The 15,903-nt window shown below is 37.7% G+C and overlaps 1 protein-coding gene across 1 annotated transcript in view; it reads right to left on the bottom strand.

The window, feature by feature from the left end:
• Positions 1-15,903, bottom strand: part of LOC306770658 (voltage-dependent calcium channel subunit alpha-2/delta-1) — a gene marked incomplete at both ends in the record, with an annotated part of 67,789 nt that overhangs the window by 25,085 nt on the left and 26,801 nt on the right. Inside the window, 6 exons of the mRNA XM_079259551.1 lie at positions 621-725; positions 1,783-1,941; positions 6,894-6,993; positions 7,188-7,238; positions 7,682-7,751; positions 9,283-9,414. Coding sequence (XP_079115677.1) covers positions 621-725; positions 1,783-1,941; positions 6,894-6,993; positions 7,188-7,238; positions 7,682-7,751; positions 9,283-9,414 — 617 coding nt within the window. The remainder of the gene's footprint in view (positions 1-620; positions 726-1,782; positions 1,942-6,893; positions 6,994-7,187; positions 7,239-7,681; positions 7,752-9,282; positions 9,415-15,903) is intronic.

Genomic DNA, 15,903 nt, shown 5'->3' with positions numbered 1-15,903 from the left:
TGGCTGATTCGAGCAATGAGAGGCAGGACATTTCAGACACTTGTGTTAAAGAACATTTTGAAAATAATTATTGCCCTTATTTAAAAAAAAAAAAAAAAAAAAAAAGTTTCAAGACAATCTGTGTGAAGTAGATTGTGACTGTCCCATGTGTGGTTACATGAGTAACCTCTTATTTATTTACCTCTTACTGTGTGATTTCAAACATCTGCCAGGTAAAAGAAAAAAGCTTTAATTATATATTTAAAAAAAAGAAATGAAATATGCAGCAAGACTAAAGTTTTAAATTAAACTCAGAAAGTTTTAAATTAAAATTAAGTTCAAAAAGCTAAAATACAGCCTGTTTTACGTATTGTATGTGTATCTGTGCATGTACAAATGTGTGCTCGTAAATGTCATTTTGCAAAGACCTAAATCTGTTTATCTGCATCACATCAGGAAACAGATCTCCTTTTTGGGAAACAAGAATAAGTTTCCAAGGCTTAAAGTACCTCAGCATTGTGTAAGTTTAGGTTTACAATATGACAGTATGAGTGATGTTAGCAGTTTAATGCTGATGTAAAAATAAAACAGTTATTTGTTATGAAGTGACAGAAATGTCTGAACGTGTTTGATCCATGTACCTTTTTGTCAGCATTGTATTTCTCCAGGATGGACTGAGCTCTTTCCTCTCCTCCATCAGTAAACAACATGATGATCTTGTTGCAGTTTGCTCTGCTCACATTAGTCTGGTCACAGGAAACAGACAGGGATGTTATGATTAATGTGTTGCTTGTTAAACGCAAAATGGATTTTTTTTTTTTTTTGAAGGAACACACCTGCTCAGTTGGCCACAATATTTAGTTTACCTGCTGTTTAGATGGACTCATCTCACAAAATCACCATCATCATTGTCAATCCTGGCTGAGGATCTCCATGACATGAAGCCATGACAGTTAATTATTTAATTTTGTAGATTCAAAGCTATTTTAGAGCCAAATTCCACAAATATGTGTACGTTTCCTGCACAATTCAAATGAAACTAGTTCCACTTGGTACAAAATAGATTTGTAAAAATTTGTAAAATCATTTATGGCTTAAAGGTAGAGTATGTAAGATTTTCAATATTTTCGAAATAAATTAACTAAAAAAATAACTACAATCATAATTAGATTTTTTTAAACAAGTAGGTTCCAGTCTGTCCATATTTGATGTGTTATTAAATTACGAGTTTAATTAATGACAAAGACCCTTCTTAAATGTTTGCCTACCAGTAAAAAAGAGTGCTTTTTGTCATTTGTCATTAATTAAACTTGTAATTTAATAACGCATCAAATATGGACAGACTGGAACCTACATGTTCAAAAAACTTTCTAATTATGATTGTAGTTACTTTATTAGTTCATTTATTTTGAAAATATTGAAAATCTTACATACGCCACCTTTAAAATAAAAATCAGTTTCTTTATTATTATTTCTTTAGACCCTGCGAAGGACTGGCGAGCTGTCCAGCCTGTCACCCAAAGACTGCTGGGGTAGGCTCCAGCTTCTCTGTGATCCTTCATCGGATTAAGCGGTTAGGATAATGAATAAATGTATTATTTATATAAAAGTTTTGGCCACTCATCTCAAACAATAGCTTCCTGGGATTGTCCAGACTTAAGCAGTGATACATTCAGCCAGCAGATGGCGATAAAACACAACAATGTGCAGCTGCTAAACTGGAAAAACTCACACGTGCCATTCATTCAAAACTTAATGTGCTTTATCACACTAAAGTCAGACGGGACAGCATGTTTATCTTACCGCTGAGAGCTGCTCAAAGGCAAACTCAAATCCTTTAGTGTAGTTTGTAATTCCTTTGGCTGTGATGTTCTGTACAGCATCCTTCAGCAGCTTCTTATTCCTCACATTGGCCTGAACCAGATGGTCGAAACATGCTGTCTTTTTCACCCTGGTGTTGAACTAGGAAACAGAAGCAAGATATTGTGACCTGCAAATTATTCATACAACAATAGAATGTGTGCATGTGGAACTAATACGAATGATACACACATACACACACACACGCACGCGCAGACGTAAAAACACACAAACACTCCCACCTGGCCTTGGCTGTTATCAGGCATTGGTAAACAGACACATTCATCAAGCCCCACTAATTGCTTCACTTCCTCGGAGCTCAACGATTTGGTACCCATGGAAACAAGATTCTGCTATATAAAAATGAGGATCGGAAGCAACACCATCTTTTTCCTTTTAAAGGTGAGACCTCTGCAATTCACCCTTAATGCATATATATGTGCAAATACTTCACTCGTTAACCCAAATTATAGCTTCAAGATGGAGCTCCGCTTTAGCTTCGTCCAAATTTTCTGTATTTTTATCTAAATGAAAGAGAGGGAAGCACTCACAATTACAGGATGTATTGAAGACAGAATAAATGATGGAAAAATTAGACATCATATGGAGGACACGGGATGACAGGGTAGTAAACCAGCACATAAAACTACACTGCATGTGTTGCAAAACTCTAAAACAAAGCAGTACCGCATCGATCTCAGCTAATCAATGTGTCTCTGTGAGATGGCCAAATGGGAGGCTGAAAACACTGATCTACACAGACAAGCAGGCAAAAAACCACCATATGTGCCTCTGACTATGTATGTGTGTGTTCCCACGAGGCTGGCAGCCTTGGCTTTCTTTTAGAGTGACAATACCAGACCTACACGTCTCTGCTCGACTAAAAGGCAATATCACGTTTGCTGACTGACACAAGGCAAGAACACGGAAAAGAAACACACAGACACACACATACATACAGACACACACACAATACATTTTCATGTCACTGACCATAAAAAAAAGAAAAAGAAAAGGAAAAAGAGAGTTTTGGATCACGTATTGTATTCATAAGAGACACGAAGAAGGTGAGATCATACTGTGGGAGGAGAAGAAAGTGGGAATTTCAGATTCAAAAAGAGGAAAGTGAGAAGTTCTATCCCTAATAATGAGCTCATGTACTGTATGTGACACAGCCATTATGTATTTACAAGAGTAATTGCTTTACAGATAAACACAATATGTCAAAAAATAAGAAAATGCATGAAGTGCAACACCATACTTTCCTGCTTTTTAAGTGTTATGTGTTTGCAACCTTCTGGAAATTCCCACTACAACAGCACATGTGTGTTATGGTCCAGGCCTTGGGAACGGATTAGTGATGACACAGGAGAGACGGCTAATCTTCAAGCTCTAATCCCAGCAGACTGTCTGAGATTCTGCTCGGGTACTTGGGTTTGCCTACTAGAGTGACACTGGCTAAAAGCACTGACACTGACTAATATGGCTGAACAGGCAGGATGAAAGTGATGAAGGTTCAGTGAGGTGAGAGACTTGGGGAAAGCGAGAAGACAAGTGTAAAAAGAAAAATTAAGAGGATAAAACAGATAGGGGCAGAAAAGACAGAAAGTCAAGCATTAATAATCTCCTGACCTGCCCAGCCATTAAAGAAGACTGTGAGTGTCTTCCATTAGAAAAAGCCAACTTTGTCCCTGGGCTACTGTTAATGAGGTTAATGATTAATAGGTAATATCAAAGACCAGTGATTTAGTGACAGGTAACAACACCCTTGGGGCCAAACAAACGCCACTGTGTGTGCACATGTATATGAATGAGCGAGCCAATAACAGAAGAAGTGCATGGAGCATTTTGTTGAAGAAGATGGCAAACTGAACCCTGGTTTATCATTTACAAACTAATGTTTTAAGCAGCAAGCAGACTGCAACTCTGATTCCAGTTATTCCAATGTCATTATTATCCAATGTCATTATTCCAAGTCCAGTCATTCCAATTCCAATAGTTATTTTCATGGTTATTATTCTGTATTTTCTTACAATCAATTACAATTTATCACCAGTATTTGACAATACATGTGTGCTCTGCTTATTTTGATATCTGAAAACAGGTGTGCAAAATTGTCAAGAAAAGAACTGGACTGTCCAACCCTTCCATTGTTCCATTATTGCAAACCTTCCTGAATACATTTTGGGCTGTTGCTTTTCTAAATCCCTCATTTTTGAGTTATTTTGAGTTAACAAATGATACCAATGCATTTAGTTAAACTATATTCCTTTCTGACCTTAAAAGTTTGTTTATCATTTTGATGGCAAAGGGACATTTACTATGTTGTTGCCCTGCAGCATCCCAAGGCTGAGAAAGCGTTCTTCACCACTTTTTCTTTCAGGATGTTGCGTCACTTCACAGCTGATTTTTGTGTTACAGCATGCACCGTGTTGGACGCAGCAACTGGCTAACAACAAACTTCCTGTTTTGTAGAAGCAAAAATTCAGCAGTGAAGTGCAACACCATGTTATCGGAGGCAGACATAAGAAGAGAGGTTGAAAGGTATAACAAGTGAGAAAACAGCAGACTTTGACTGACTAGAAACTGGAGAATAACTAAGATGCAATGTGGATGCAAAATTATTACCTCTGCCAAGGGGATGACAGAGGATGTTTTTATCAGCATTTATCTGTCTGTAAGTAACTTCAGGTAAAAACAACAGGACATGTTTTCATCATTTTTTTTCTGAGAATGGGTCTTAGTCTAACTGGGATTTCATTTCATTTTGGGGTTGATTGGGATCACCACCTGGATCCAGGAATCTCTTTGGAGAATTCTTTAACATTGCGAGATAGGACTGTTTTCAGTATAAATGCACATAATGCCATAACAAATAGTCAGGATGCTTGGCCAAAAATACACAGAAGTTTCCAACTTGCTTTATAAAATATCAAAGTCAGATACAGATCCTGGCAAATTTCTGAATACTATGATCCAGAACAGTAAAAATTAGTTTTGGTTTTTTGTTTATTCTTGTTACTCCATGATAACAAAATAAGATACAAACAAACAACAGATGCCACAATATAATGTATGTAGGTCTAGAACATAGGGTGGGAATCACAATACGGGTTGACAGGAGCTGCTTGGTAAATAGCAACATTGTGCTAAAGTGTGATCATTGAAGCAGAAGTTTTGTCAGTTTGCTGCTCTGGATCACTGCGGTGTGTGTTGATGCAGTGCTGTGGAAGTAAGACATCAGCAACGGCTGCAGAGAAGAAAAGGCTGTGGCTCATCTCTCTAGGAAGGGTTATAAAGTCATACTAAAAACAATCTGAAGTCCATCTTTCTACTCAGAGAAAGATTATTTACAAGGGGGAAATATTCTAGATAGCTTGGTGTAAGTACACTCCCAGGTTGGACTGCAAAATGCTCAGAGAAACTCAAGAAAATCCTGGTAATGCACCTCAAACCTTAGTAAATGCCTTAAATGAGTTCATGATAGTAGAATTGGGAAAAAAAAAGATTTGTAATAGTTCATGGGAAATGTGCTCTTCTTTAAAAGAAAACAAAACACAGGAAAACTGAGATTTAGGAAGTTCCTTCTGAAGATGCACTTAAAGTGACATGTTTGTCTTTGCTGCATAGTTGTTTGGGCTTATTTATTCATGCAGCCAAAAGAGCAATATCTACCACTACTAACCCCCCCCCCCCCATACAGTAAATACAATATTATTATGAATTGTCTGTTCTAAATTCTTATCAATATGTTACTGATTCAATGTGTTAAATTACCACAATGAACAATAGATCTAGATAACACATTCTCACACATTCAAAATGAGAACTACTATGTACAGTCTACTATATTAAAAAAATAGTTGATGACATTTGCATAAATGTTCAAAATCTTACTTTTTTGAAAGCTGAATGATCTTTATGAAACTATCTTTTAACACTCATGGACTAGTAATGCACCCACAGACATTAACACACACGTGCAAAAAACAATCCAAAAGCTTCATGAAACTCAAACTCGACTCTCCTCTTTCAACTAATCTCTCTCAGTCCGTTTTTCTCGCTGTGAAATATATCCGTAGGCTCAGTTAGCTCTCCAACAGATTCCAGTAATTACACATCCTTGCAGAATCACAAGTCCACCACACATCAGAATACATTGTGTCCAAGACAAAAAGGTCCCCATGGAGAGGAGACAGAATGTGAATGGCTGTCTTTGTGCAAGGACAACGGAGATAGCTCCAATCTCTATAAAGACCCATCTCAATAAACACCTCCATGGGTACCCATCTTCGCATCAAACAATCCCCTGACTGGTTCTCTCTGAGTGTAATCACAAACGTTGTGGCACTGGATGGAAAAAGTGCAGAAGACGAATGCTGGAAGTGATTGGTGGGGGGTAAAAGTAGAAATGAAGGGAAAGAAAGTGGAAACAGTGACAGCAAAGTGGTATTGTGACTAGAGGAGAGGTGGCATATATTGCATAGAAAGATCATGCATTGACAAGTCGAGATGAATGGAGGTATACAGTGAAATGCTGATGGGAATTTCATCACTTTAAGATGAAAGGGAGAGCTGATGGAGAGATAAAAAAAAGGTTGATGGATGACTTTTTCTTGGGGGTTCACTGCAGTCAGAGGCGCAGCTTTAATTTCTTCAGCAGCACAGGGAATGGACATCTACACCTGTGCCCACAACAGTGGGTCTGGGGGAGGGGTCGGGGTATGCGGTGCAGAGTTTTAATCCTGAGCACCAAATGGAGCAGTGGGTATTTCATTAAAGGCCTGTTTCAGGGTGGCCAGACTCGAAAGAAATCCATATTTCAGTTCTTGTCATCCATCTTGCTGCCTCTTTTGTACAAGTCTGTGTCCCATCCACATGAGAATGGGTTGTTCATGTGTTGGCATGTGCAGATGCTCAACTTTATCTGCAAATATACACATTCATATTAACAAGACACCTTTTATTATCTGTCCTTTATCTTTGCAAGTATTCATTTTTGCCCTCACAAAAAAACTTATCAGTGAACGAGTGATAGGTTTGCAAATACTCACGTAAACGACATTGACATAGTCGTCATCAGACAGAGTCTCCAGCATTTCACTGACAGATGTCCTGATCAGTTTAAGAGTTAAACCCGATACACTCCCACTCCTGAAAGGAATAAAAGAAAGAAACCTGAAACCTCTGCAGGATTTACTCTATTCTTTACCTTCAAAAATCCACATATGTTAAAAAAAAAAAAAGCACATTAAATTTTGTCGCAAATATAAAGACGTATCATGATGACAGGAAAAAACCACTGATGTGAGAAGGTTATGGATCTGTGATATTATTAAGCTACTCACGCATCCACCAGGATTAGCATATCTTTAGGTGATGCAGCTCCTTGAACGTACCTTGATGAAGGGGAAAATAAACAAAATATGTACACACCTAAGAAAATAACTGATAACACATAAAGGAAATTATTTTCATAACCATATTTAAAGTAACTCAATAGGAATTTGTGCATAATGAAGCATATTTGTATGATTACACTCAAACAGATTCTGTGGAATCAGTCAATAAAAATATCAGTCAATAAAAATGGAATAAATATATATATATATATATATAAATATATATATAAATATTTGCGTACAAAATGAAGATGTTATTTGATTGAAGATATTTTTTTTTTTTTTACAGTTCCACATGCACACAATGTAAAATTCAAAATGCCATATTTGTTTCTGGGAAGAAATAAATCATACATAAAGTAATCACACATATAGTATCTCATGTAAGTTCAATCATGTAAAATGTCAGCATCCTAATCAGCGCTGAGCAGTTTTCTTACCACGGCCTCCTGCGGACGTCATAAAGATCAATTTTACTGGGAGTCTTACGAGAATCCATCCACGGAGAGGCTATTAAAGGAGATCACATCATACAGTAATTAAAAGGAATAAACTCTCATTTCTATTTTGGTGTTTATGAAACATCTGAATGCAAGACTCACACACTCTAGTATGATAATGTCGTTCTAAACTAAGCGATGACTCACTGTGGACACAACACGCCACATTTTGTTGTGACAGTTGGTTTGTGTGACAAAATCCTAAATCTGTCACATTGTAACTTGTTTTATGCTCATAATTGCTCACTATGTTGCAGCAGTTAAAAGAGAGGAAATTACATCAAATGTTTGTCTAAAATGAGGTGTGCAGAGAACCGGACTCTGTTATGTTTTGCCTTCTATTAATGAGCAGCACCATGAAAAAAAAAAACTCATCACAAGGCTTTGTCATTGCCTGCCATGCAAATAAATCAAATTAAATCATTTAGCACATTTAGCAGGTTTTTCCCATAAAGCTTAGATCCAAGTCTCTGATGACAAAAAGTATCATGAATAGAAATTATGTGTGAACATAACCGTGATTGAAAAGATTTAGATTATTTTGTCTTTTACTTTCTTTTTAATTTCTTGTTGTGGCAGTGTGAACTATCTTTAAATCCTTTTCTTTTCAACTGACAAGTTGAAACTCAAAGCTCCCACAAGGGGAACAAAACAAAAAGTGAATTTTTCATCCAAAACAACTCGAACCTTTAAAAAAGTTAAAGTGGATTAAGCTAACACTTAATGAAAACAATTTTACACCTCCACTACTTTAACTTACTTAATCTTGAACGTATCACCTGAAGGTTGCTCCACATGCACATATATATTTAACTTTTTTGGCTTATTGCGCTATAATTAGATGTCAAATCTCCTTTTGTTGCATTGAGGAAACAGTTCAATTGCAGTGCTCAAATTGTGGATGAGGTCTTGATAAACCAAACAACACTGAAGAGCAATGCATATTTCAGTCATCAGAAAATATATCAACTTCCTAATTTACTTTACACATTGTTGTCACTCATTCTTCCTCAACTAATAGTTGTTTTGGGATTAGACCTGCTGGTCAAACTCTATAATTATTTCCTGTAGTGGGTTAAAGAACAGAGCTGCAGTGCAACCAATGGTAGGGGCAATGGAGCTCCTGTTTCATAACATAGTCACTAAGTAAACTAGTAACACAGATGCTAAAGTGTAAATCACTTTAAGTATAACAATTTCTCAAAAGGCAGTGACTTTTTTTTTTAGATTTCTGTTGTTTTAGATGGGAAAATGTGCTCTTCCAGGAAACCCCTTGTGGGTAGCTTTAGACTTTAGCTTGCCCATTAGGAAAGCTTATGATTCTATAGACTCAGAGCATCCGCTGTCTACTGCAGATAAGACACTGACTACTCATAAGTACTTTACATAATCCCAGTAGAAAAACAAAAACAGGAAGAAAAACCATTAATGAATCTACCCATGCCCACCTGATATGATAAAGATGGAAGGTTCACACAGTTTCAAAGTCATACAAAGCAGGTACCTGTTTGTTAGGTTTTTTTTGGTTGTTTTCATTTTACCTGGGTAATATCGAGCCAGGCCTGTAGCACTACCAAAGACCTGCCAGAGAAGGGTCGGGTCATCCTTTCTATTCTTCTTAAAAACATCTTCCAGTGCCTCCGTCCAGTTGAGCTCATTCAGCACAATGGTAGCTGCAAATTCCACCAAAGCAAAGATATAAACAAATACATACTTTATGTCAAAACCAACTCAAATTAAAAGTAAGTGTGCATAAAAAACAGTCTGCTAGAGGTCCACTAAGTTGTGTTTTCAAAGGCTAATGACAGTTAATAGAGGTGAATCAGTGAATTAGTTTTTTTGTAGTAAACTTAACAACAGTAACACATTAAAACTGTTGGGTATTATTGTGATTGTATTCTTTCTGGCAACTTGAGTAGTTTTTTTTTAATGCACAAAACAAAAAATAAATCTTCTAAAAGAAAATCAAACACATTTCTCTACAACTGTGAAAGCTCATGACTGCCAGTACTGATGATGCCAAAATGGCAAAATGACCAGCCCACTTAATCAGTAGCTCAGATTTGTGTTAGTAAATCATGACTAGTTTTTGATTTTGCTCGTACAGAAATTGCATGTACCAATATATTTATGGCTTCTGTAATACATGCAGAGGACATAAAAGTGCCTGTAAGAACGTCACGGTTGAAGACATGTGAACGCCCCAGGATTAACACATTCATTAATATTCACACAGCCTCTCTCAGTCTTAGTCCACTTGCCCAGCAGGACATGTGAACAAATATTTGTCCAGCACATAAGCTTGAGCACATATTTAGTCAAAAATAGCAATGAATAGTTTTGCGGCAAGTACCAAAATGAAACAGTGGTTAATTTTACCTGAAAGACCTGTATGTGTAATGTGTGTCTGCTTGTGTGTGAATCAGTGCATGCATGTGATTGATAGTGTGTGTTGTGAGAGACAACAGGCATTATGGATGTAATGGCACAGCACCCAGACAGCTCAGAGACACCTAACCCTCACTATGATGGATGGAGACACAACATGAGCTGCCCAAGCTCAATCTTCCCTCTGTCTGTCTGTCTACTGCTCTTCTGCTTAACAAGCTTCCATTTCTCCTTTTCTTCTTTATTTTAACACATAATTTAACATATATCTAAGAATATGTACTTTTATTTTTTAACCCGAGTGAGTTGTTGTGTAAATGTGCATATGTTTAGGACACACTGATACCCTGTATTGGGTGTGACGTGGCTCATTGATGTGCAAAGCAAACACTGTTCATTTGCATGCACGTCTCTTGAGGGGAAAGTTAATGAAGGCTTGGTTGCCAGAAGTGCATGTATTTTATCACAGTATAGGAAGCGAGAAGAAGAAAAGAAAAAAAAGCATGCCGTGTATGTGCAATTAGCGTGTTTCTCTCATCAAGCTCAGGATATTAAAGGCAAAGGGGGGGAGGAAATAACACCACGGCCCTTCGTTAGACATTGAGAAGAGACTCTATATGTAGAACCTCTGAGTTGGGATGAATGATGAAAGATGGATATAGAAAAAGCACCGTACAACCTCACTATTTACAGAGGCTGATTAGCTGATTGGCAAACAGGTAATATGCACATGCATATTCTGGAATTAATGACCAAAATGTAGCGCAACCAAGGCAAAGCCGAAGCCTTCGCTTGTAAGGTTTTTCTTTAATCTCCACTGGTTTTGAACACTTCTGAGTTAGTCATAACATTTAATAAGCTAAACAGTCCTGCTGCTTTTTAAGAGGGTACAGCATCCTCTGGTTGCACATAATTTCCCTGTCACTAATGAATTCCTTGGCTGCACCGAATGTGGCTTTGATGCCAAACTGTATCTACATCCAGTTAACACTTTAAATGTGTGGGACATCACAGGAGCTAGATCGTTTACTAAAAAACTCAAAGTGAATTAAGCTAGATTTCTAGAAGATGGATGTAACTGTTATTTTTGACAATGAACAATTAACTGTTGTAATCCTTAAAATGAAAAACAGCAGACTTTGATTTCTTTCTGTACAACTGGGAGAAGAAAACTATGTACACGTACACAGGAAGATGCAGTGAGGGAAAAAAAAACTTTTTAGGTTTGTTTAAGGTTGTTATTTTTCCAATAAATCTTAACAAAGAACAACAGAACAGTGGCGGCTCTTATCAGTGAAGCAACCTCTAACAACGGCTCATTCAGCATCCATCTTGCATTCATCCTGCACCGTAAACTCTCTCCAGACCTTCAGTCCCATTTGGACTCTCGTGTTTTAACCTGATCCTTTCTCAATCTCTTTTCCTCTTTTCCTCATATAATGTCATCTTGTGTTTATTTGCTGAATCAGCCATTGTGTGCTTTCAAAATGGTCGATGTGTTGATATCTGCTTGCTGGGTGTGTGATGTGGTGCGAATAACCCAACTCAGTTGCAAAGTAACGTGGCATCCTGGAACCAAATGGGAGCTGCAGTTTCTCGGCCTTGGAAAGCTGCTGGGCAGCGATGGCTCCAAAAATGTGCATAATAATATGTCACTGTGCCATTAAACATACAGCATTTTAAACTCAATGCAATCCTGCTAAACCTGTGGGATTTACAGGAAATGATGCCCCAACAAGTACCATGTACTTCCCATGTCGTAAAGTGATACATGACTGTTTTCTCTTTAAACTATGGTTGATGGGATGAAGAAACTGCTTTTCAATAAAAGTTAGTTTGATATCAGATTTTATAATGATTCACTTTAAAATTAATTTTGAAAACTTGGTTTTAGCCTTAAAAGTCTCTACACGAGTCAAACTCTAACCTGTTTTAGTTGTATATACGTCCTATTAACGGTTCGTCACACTCGCTTGGGGACTTGATGGGACGGATTTTTCCAAGCAAAGATTATAACCTGCTCCTATCCTTACAGAGTAAAGATTAAGCCACTGAAAACATTTTTAATACCAACAACCCTTAGGTAGACTTGGCTTCTTATGACTGAATCTACATTTTATACTTTTTTATATATTTTATTACATGTATTTTAAGTAGTTGTGAATTTTATTGGCTACTTTCTCAGTGAAGCACTTTGTGGCAACTTTTCTGTGAAAGGTACTTTTTAAAGAGTTCCAAATTCTTACATACATGTGCAAAATGATCCTTGCAACTAGTGTAGATAGATAGATAGATAGATAGATAGATAGATAGATAGATAGATAGATAGATAGATAGATAGATAGATAGATAGATAGATATAGATAGATAGATAGATAGATAGATAGATAGATAGATAGATAGATAGATAGATAGATAGATAGATAGATAGATAGATAGATAGATAGATAGATAACATTATGACTGTTACTAATGGTTATTCTTGCATTGATGCAGTTTAGGGATTTTTCAAAAATGACATGTTGGAATAAAATATCAAAAGGGAGATTTTTTTTAATCTAACTTGGATATGTGAGCAATATTATCTTACATGTTAAGCTCACCTGTTCAACATCTGCATTTGCATCCTCTGAATGCAACCATTTTCGCTTCTCTCTCTCTCTCTGTGTCTTTCTCATTCAGATTCAGCCTTGAGCACTCCGTCCTTCAATGAACAAGCAGATTTGGCTTTTGTGATCTTTTTGTCATCTGAATGACTGTATCCTGTCCAATGCTCAGCTCGCACATGTGATAGTGATTTTATAAACTCATCACCCACTTTACTGAGAAATCCAATCTTCTCCAGCTGAGCAAAGGCTATTCCTGGAACATTTATATGGGTAGAGAGCAAATCGGAGAGCTGGAACTGCAACATCATATGAATCTGCTATCTCTTTTTCTCCTGGATATGTAGTCATATAAACCAAGCTCAAACACGCTGATTCCTATTGCCATTTTTCTCTTTGAATATGTTCATTGTTAAGCTTGTTGCCATCAGTACTGGCATTAATCTAATTCCCTTTTCTCACCCACATCAATCCTAAAAACCCATCTAAGCCTGAAAACTAACTTGTAGGGAAAGATTATTTGTTAGTGTGGGCAGAAATTGCTCTTCACACCCTGTTTTAGGTTCTCTCTCTCTCTCTCTCTCTCTCTCTCTCTCTCTCTCTCTCAAACACAGCTATGGTTTCCTTCATCTAGCTTAGATCAGACTTTGATGCTGGATAAATCTCAGAGGCTCAGAGCATCTCTGCATACTTATTAACAGCTACCAATAAACTGCATTGTTGCTAAGAAGAGAGCGTGATGAGTCATGGCACCCTGCCCGGATTCTGGTCACAAAGGTATCTAAGGCAAGACAATGACAAAGTCACAGCAAGTTCAATAGTATGCTAATAAACCAGACTTGCATTTTTACAAATTAGAAACCCTGACGTCTATCCATCCCAATCTCTGTCCCTCATTTCTGCCCTTCTGTCTGGGGGTCAGCAGAAGGGTTGTACATGTAACCTTGGAGCCAGACGGTTCCCCAGCAGGCTGGAATCCATGCTGAGGAAGTCACTCCATCCTGCTCCCCCTCCAAGTCACTGCTGACGCACCACATTCCTCTGTTCACTAATTACTTTCCTAACTATTACATACATACACACAGAGACCCAATCTCGCATAAACACCGCAAAAGTGCACAAAAACAAGTTAACAAGCAATAAAGCAGACTTGTGGTTCAAAAAACCGTCCTGTACCTAGACTTTTATAATTGTGTCTCAGTTGGAACCTCTGCTGTGATGATTACCTCTTTGATAAAAACACTTTAGCATTAGTAGCTCTCCTTCCAAGTCACATAATTATACTATCACTCCAGAGACAAAAATGTAAAAAGACAGTAAAACATCATCAGAATTATGTATAATTCAAAGCACAGTTCAGATATTCAGCAGGCCGTCCTTAAGTCATTGACATTCAACTTGAGCTTTGCTAATGTCAGAATGACTCGAGAGAGCCCAATTTCTCTAAAACACTCTAGGTAAATGTCACCACACCAGGATGAAATGATCAGAAACATGCTTTTAGGAAGAAATAGTACACCAATGTTCTGTAACAGCGTAATCCCTAATACCCTGATTCCAGGCCATGGTATTTCCGTAGTATACGACAACAGGTGCCTTCATCAGCGGTGTGAACATTTCAAAGATGGGGTTTGAGAGCATCATGGAAACATGCAGGCTCTGATTGAATACCCTGGAGGAGCCGGTGGCAGAGTAATTGTAAGTGAGCCATCGACGAGGAGAGGCGCCACAGCTAATGAAAGCGCAAGAGACAAGGTCAGTTGATGGGAGGATGAAGGTAAAAAAAAAGAGAAGCAAAACAAATAAACACATAACAACAAAAGTAAAGAAACTGTGGCCTGCACAGAAAACTCAGAATACGGTTTATATGTGGTGAAGGTATCCATGCTTCCTTCATTTTAACGGTTAAAGTCAGAATTCCACCTAGCATTGCACGGGGTGTAAAGATCACTATGTTTCTGTGCTCTAGGAACAGATTTTCCAGATGCCAGCACCTTATTGTTGCAACAGGTGCAAGGTTTCACAACATCACAGCATGCATGTCGCAAACAGGTCGTAATGTTTCTCTCATCAATTTCAATTCTCTGACTAAAGTTAAAGTTTAATTATAATCCAAAATGAATTGTACATCTCTCTGTACTATGTACTAAGAATACTTTTAATTAATTCAGCAGTGTGTTTTCTTGACAAGACCATCTGTCTGAACAACATGGACTTTTGTTAAACATGAGGTCATGTCCACAGAGGGCTTACTGAACATGTTTAGAGGAAGGCTATAACAAGCATTTTCGTTCCATTAGGCCACATTAACATTAGCATTAGGACTTTATTTTAATATTTCAGCAGCTAACATTAAAGGAACCTCTGCTGTCCCACAGTCGTTCTTTCATTGTATGAAAGCAAAGTAATAAGTGTGGTATTTCAACACACTATATACTGCCTTAGACATACAAAATACAGGGAACTGACATCTAATAATGTAATGTTTTATGAAACCTAAACAGTTCATATCTGAGGCTTCTCAACGTTTATCAGTAATTAAATAACATTCAGGATATGAGTAGCTCAAAAGAAGAACATAGTGAGTATTCTGCGTTGATTAAAATATTTCCATTTTAAAGATGCACTTTATAACTCTTTGACCTTAAAACTCTGCATTCATGACTAATTTGATTGCACGGTGACATTTATTGCACACATTTCTGATGCCATTGCTGCCCAGCAGTTTCCCAAGGCTATTTCTGCCGAGACGCTGCGTTGTTGCACCTGAGTTTCACTCTGTGCACTGCATGTGCTAGACTGTATATTTAACCATAGACTGTATATAAAGAGATGGACGGAGCCTCTGTGATGTCACCCATCGGTTTCTGAAGAGCTGAATTGAAGCTCGGTGGGCGGTTCCTACCATCGCCATGTTGGCAGCGTCATGCGCATCGTCTTGCCCGGAAAATACAAATATGGGCAAAGAGGTGGAACTGAGAGGGGAGGCGTGAGCGTCATGGCAGATGATTGACATCGAGCAAACTCCGAGCTTTCTGTAGCTAAGACCTAACCAAGCTAACCCCGAGATAACGGGAGCTAACCAGCTAACGGAGGTAAATTGACTAAACCCAGGTCACGTTGTTAACCGGCTAAAAACCACAGTTGTTCCACGTTCTTCTGACTTAA

The sequence above is a fragment of the Telmatherina bonti genome (genome assembly GCF_933228915.1).
Source record: "Telmatherina bonti genome assembly, chromosome: 2".
NCBI lineage: Eukaryota > Metazoa > Chordata > Actinopteri > Atheriniformes > Telmatherinidae > Telmatherina > Telmatherina bonti.
This window is presented reverse-complemented; position numbering and strand designations above follow the sequence as displayed.